The following is a 5,783-nucleotide window of genomic DNA, read 5'->3' on the forward strand; positions in this document are numbered from 1 at the left end:
TTATAATTAATTACAATTATTTACCTCAGCTGCCAGTAGTAACTGTAGCAGAATTAATATTACAATCAACTAATCTGTTCGTCCAGCGAACATTCAGTATAATTTCATATCATATCTAAGAAAGGATATTTTCGTGGCCACAGAAAATAACTTTCTTACAGTACTAATGCACTAGAGCATGTAGCTATAAATAGGATCGTAAAAGGGACACTAGTCACAAGCGGTGACAGAACCAGAAACTCATTTAATTTGTGCACAAAAGTTTTATTATCTAAACACTAACACATAAATAATCTAAGCAAACAAACATACAATCACTCATACATGGGCGGAGTTTAAATGGATGAATTAAATGGTTGCAGGGGTGTCCAAACTACGGCCCGCGGGCCAAATGCGGCCCGTGGATGAATTTTAAGAGGCCCGCAGCTGTCTTAAATAGCCTAGTCTATATTATATATGGCCCGCCAAGCATAATTTACAAAATAGGCCTATGCAGTTTCAAAATGTCAACACAAGATGGCAGCACTACATTTTAGACCAGATGTAGCAGTAAAACGCGAGTGATATCAATTTGATAACTCATATGCGCTCTCATTTCTTTAGCGCACGCGAATTCCTAAACGCGTCAAAAGCGGAAGAGCGCGACTCGTTTGAACCGCGCTGCACGGACCGTTTTTAGCTCTGCCTAAAGACAGCGCAGCACGAGCTCAGAACAAATGTGTTTACTCGCTGACAGATCTCGATCACGAGACCGCTAAACAGCGCTGTGAGAAGCGTTTGAGTTTGGAGCAGAGGTTTCCATACAAACCACAGATGTCAAAGGCAGATGAAACAGCGCTGACATTCTCAGCAACACTATCGCGGAAAATAGGAGAAACATTGTGCGACAACAATGCAGTAAGAATACTTTTCAATCCACAAATCACCAACATTTTGAATATATATATATATATATATAGGTGAAAGCATCCGACCCCCCAGTGTTTCCACATCGTCGAATCCGGCCCCCTTTAGGAAAAGTTTGGACACCCCTGGGTTAGAGAAACCAGAGAATGCAGTTATGGAAAATGAGTCTGTTAACCACCTGAGTGAAACCATCAGCGACATTTTAGAACAGGGTCTACAGCTTATTCTAAACCTCTGTTTCGTTTAGTTAAATGTACGATACTTGCATTGCCTTGGCCGTTGAACGAGCGTCCGGATGCAGTCTCTTGAAAATCTTGATGGTTTAAAGGTTTGGAGGTGTTGGAGTTGCGATCACGTTCTTCCGGGTTTGAAGGGTGATGAAGTCCAAAGATGTTACTCTGACTCAGTGGTGGTTAGGAGAGTTTTCTCCCAGATGGAAAGTGAAGGCATGGCTGTAGTTGAGGCCTGCCAGGCGTGGCTGTGCCGGACCCAGGAAGGTGATGAGAGCAGAGACAAAAGCCAAAAACCAAAAGCTAGGCAGGTCACTGATGTGAGGCCTTATAAGTTTGATGGGTAACACTTTAGAATAATGGTCCGTTGCTAACAAGTAACTATGCAGGAAGTCATAGGTAGTACTACATTAACACAAACAAAAACATAAAATAATAATAAAAAATAATTTATTTAAAAATGTTAATAATTAGGAAGTGATTGAATTAGTTCACAATTATGAGCTATGAAGGTCTCACCTCTGCGGGATCAAAGAGCCAATGGTGTCTTGAACATTTGGAGGGAAAGTTTACGACTCTTTGTCTTCGATCATGGTGTTTTGCATATGTAACAGGATTGGGTGTTGATGCAAAACTATTTAAGATTCTTAGAACACTAATATGTTGCATAGGTTTCAACATATAGTATACCCTCTCATTTAGATCATGAAAATACAAATTCGTAGATACCAAGCATGCTATAGGTGAGGTCCATAAGCATGCCTAAAACAGTATACAATACAAAAGACAATATACAAGAACAGTAATAATATACACAATGACCTCAGGATATGTGTGTTCATTCAAAGAAAGGTTTGTCTGCAAATTAATTAGAGAAGAGTCCATTTCTAAAGTGAAAGTGAAAATGAAGTGACGTGTGGCCAAGTATGGTGACCCATACTCTGAATTTGTGCTCTGCATTTAACCCATCCAAGTGCACACACACAGTAGTGAGAACACACACCGTGAACACACACACGGAGCAGAGGGCAGCCATATTGCTGTTGCGTCCGGGCAGCAGTTGGAGGTTCGGCGCCTTGCTCAAGGGTCTCACCTCAGTCGTGGTATTAGGGCCTTTCGCACCGATTTAGTTCCAGAGCTAAATGTACAGTACTCAAGTGCTGGGACAATTTTGCGTGAACTATTTCCCAGTACCATTTAAAGGGTTGCATTCGCACCGAGAGTGTGTACTAAGAAGTGACGTAAGCCGGTCAACAGCAACATCATTTGTGCGCGGCGTTCAACAACAGAAACAAAGAAGAACAACATTAACAACAGGAGGATGGAGGACGCTGTGAACGGAGCTGTGTTTTTGTTGTGTCTAGCGGGTTTCACAAATAATGGACATGGAAAGTCGACGTATACGTAAAGCGATTGAAAGAACGGAAAGGAGGACTAAGAATCTCCAATGACAACTGGCAGTGCTACATTTAAAATCGCACCCAGTTCCGGCGGTGCGAAAACACCAAAAAGTGTGTAGTTCCACAGTTAGTTCTGGTACTATGAAAAGTTTCCCGTGGTGCGAAAGGCCCTAGTGAGGGTGGAAGAGAATGCTGGTTATTCACTGCCCCCACCAACAATCCCTGCCGGACCAACCTTCGGGTTACAAGTCCGACTCTCTAACCATTAGGCCACGACCTCTATGGGCATTATGTGTTTTTCCTATGAGGAAAATGAGTGAGAGTTGCTTTACATGCATTCCTTTGAGCAATAAAACCAGTGTGATCAGATGATTTGTCTTTGGTTGCAATGGAACCAGAGGCCTGTTCTGCCTTTTTGAGGTGTTAGTTGCATTTCAGGGGAAGGGTCCATAGACTCTCATAAGCCCCTTTCACACTGTGCGTTAATTCCGGAAAATTGCCGGAGTGCCTTCTGTGTGAACGCTAACACGTCCCTGGTTTGTTCCCAGGAATGGTCCTGGAATGGGGACCTAGTAACATTGCCGGAATGTTCCCGGAATGAGCCCTGTGTGAACAAAAGCCAGGACGAATGCAGTAAAGGGTGTGTCGTAGTGATGACGCACATTATCATGCGACTCTTTTACTGGGTGTTTTTAAGGCAGATCAACGTTCACGACAAAAAAATATGTGCAAACTGTAATGAAGCAGAGATCAGGGAGCTCCTCACTATCCGCGCTGAAGCTGAGATCATTCGCCAGCTTAGTGGAATGGTACGTGTCAAATTACATGTCACATCGTAATGTCACATGTCTTTACGGGATGTGTGTGAATGCACACACAGATTCCGGAAAATCACTGGCAGTGTGAATGAACCAAAATCAAACGATCCCATGACAAATCACAGGACACATTATCCGTGTATATTCCAGAATCTCTGTGTGAAAGAGGCTATATTTAGCTTGTTGGTTGGGAGAGGGGTGTTAGGGATTATTTGTTGAATATAACAAATAATTGTGTCTCTGATTGGTTCACACGCTACAACACTGATAACAACCACAGCAGAGCAATGTGGAGTAAAGACATTTAAGCCACATGTCACTGCAATAGATACAAAATATCAAAGCAAGCAACATTCATTTTTTTAGACATCTATTTCTGTTTCTTTATATATTTATCTATCTGTATGTTTAAATGTTAGCTGGTAATGAGCTGTAATGCTGTCTTCTTTAAAATAAATGTCTAACACATGTGGTGCTTGTGCATATTCTGATTATTTTGTCATCATGCTCTTTGACCCCAGAGCATGGAGACAAAGTGGACGGCCCAGAGGAGACGATCACAGACTACAGTAGACTGGAGCCGCGCTCGGATGATGAAGACACGTGAGTTTCTCTTGTTTTCCCTCTGTTAGTACTTATATCTCCACCCAGCCCATTGTTTACTGTAAAACTCACATTACTCTCCTGACTGCAGGGATTTTGAAGAGGAGTGTCCATACGACTGGATAAATGAACTAGAGAAAATGGTGGATGAGCACTAGAAACTAGTTATTGTATATATTGTACTTGTACATACCTTTGTATTTTATGAGTTTTTTTAATATTTCTCATCATAAATTATGAAAATATAACAGTAAAGTGATACTAATATCACTAATGATGTCACAGAGTGTTGTTTTCATAATAATAAAAAAGTAGCATTTTATGTCTTAAGTTGGAAAAGTTTAGTGACTAAATAAACAAAACATAAAGAAAAGCATATGATTCTCACCTGTCAGGAATTTGCCTGGGTCATATTTCACTTCAGAAGAAGTGAAAACAATTAATCATGATTCTCCTTGTTAGTGATCAACTGGGGATATCGTTAGAAAAAAAGTCTCAAAAATGAATGGAGGATGTTAAATGCCAGTTTTTCTTTTTTCTTTTGCTCCCAAGACAGTAAAGTGCAATGTTACAATGTGCCACTTGTGCAAAAACATGACAAATTCAAAAAGGGGAAAAAGTTTAAAATGCATACAAAAGTCCAACTTCAAGACTAATGTGAAAAAAGGAGAAAATAAACCAAATGACAGATATAGACCTTGGCTCAGGTACTACCATGACTCAATAACCATACTCTCCACCAGCAGCTTCATTCACTACACATTAGTCACAGACTAACTTGCCAACCTAGTAGGTGAGCATTTATAGACATGGGTATCACCATTCTCAATAGTTGTAAAACACCAAAATAACAAAATATGAAAAATTAACTGCATTTCCTCAAACACATTAAGACAAGTAACACAGCAAAACATACTAGCTTAATTTCAACTATAATTATTGAAATTCAAAAATATAAACATCAATAAATACTAAATTCAACCCCCTTCTCACCATATTTGGTATCTTCCACTCCCATAATGCATCAAATACTAAGGCTGCGTTCCAGTCCATTTTTGTATGCCCTTCACTCGCTAACTTCCCTCCATCTCGTTTACTCGGATGTACGTCATTGATTACATTGTATGAGTGCCCACTACTGGCGGAACCCTTGGCATGGGCTGAATTGGAACATCCTTAGCCCTTGATCACATAGAATCCGCTATGGAGTTGGTTTATTGTTTCTCAATTTTTCCCCTTACGAATTTGTTTGGTGCAGCATTCTATATGTATATAGGTATGCTTGGGCTGTTATAAATGTAAAAAAAAAAATAATTTATTAAGTTATTTGGGGTGGGGATAATTTATATGCGATCTGCGATGACGTCATAGTCGTGTTGCATTGTGGTCTATAGAGCTGCCTGAAGTGTGCACATGAAGCAGACTCACTCCCTTGGTCAAAATCGAGGGGTCAAGGGTTTGTCCATATACGTAAACTTCCCTCGTCCACTTCATGAAGTGGAATGCACTTTAAAATGGCAGTGGGGATTCCCCCGAGGGGAAGTGCTTAGGGAAGTTCGCGAGTGCGTTTCTAAAAGTGGAGTGGAAGTAAACTCTCCTTTAATTGGTCAGAGTGCATCTGTTTATTTTCCAGAATTCCACTCAAAGTTGTCATCCGTCAGGATATATATATATATATATATATAATATATTGTTGGCAGAGTTTCTTTGCCTTCGTGCGGCACTGTTCAACCGAATGATTAAAGCCCATTTTAAATGGGTCATATTATGCGATTTCAAGTTTTCCTTTCTCTTTGGAGTGTTACAAGCTGTTCGTGAATAGATAA

General features: G+C 40.4%; 1 protein-coding gene across 1 annotated transcript in view; it reads left to right on the forward strand.

The window, feature by feature from the left end:
* The window catches only part of nek3 (NIMA related kinase 3), a 14,165-nt gene extending 9,861 nt beyond the window's left edge, over positions 1–4,304 (forward strand). Inside the window, exons 12-13 of the mRNA XM_016469041.1 lie at positions 3,876–3,957; positions 4,049–4,304. Of these exons, the coding sequence (XP_016324527.1) occupies positions 3,876–3,957; positions 4,049–4,115 (149 nt within the window). The 3' untranslated portion in view covers positions 4,116–4,304. The remainder of the gene's footprint in view (positions 1–3,875; positions 3,958–4,048) is intronic.
* The last annotated feature ends 1,479 nt before the right edge of the window (positions 4,305–5,783 follow it).

This window comes from Sinocyclocheilus anshuiensis, unplaced genomic scaffold (assembly GCF_001515605.1).
Source record: "Sinocyclocheilus anshuiensis isolate Anshui unplaced genomic scaffold, SAMN03320099.WGS_v1.1 scaffold1250, whole genome shotgun sequence".
Lineage (NCBI taxonomy): Eukaryota > Metazoa > Chordata > Actinopteri > Cypriniformes > Cyprinidae > Sinocyclocheilus > Sinocyclocheilus anshuiensis.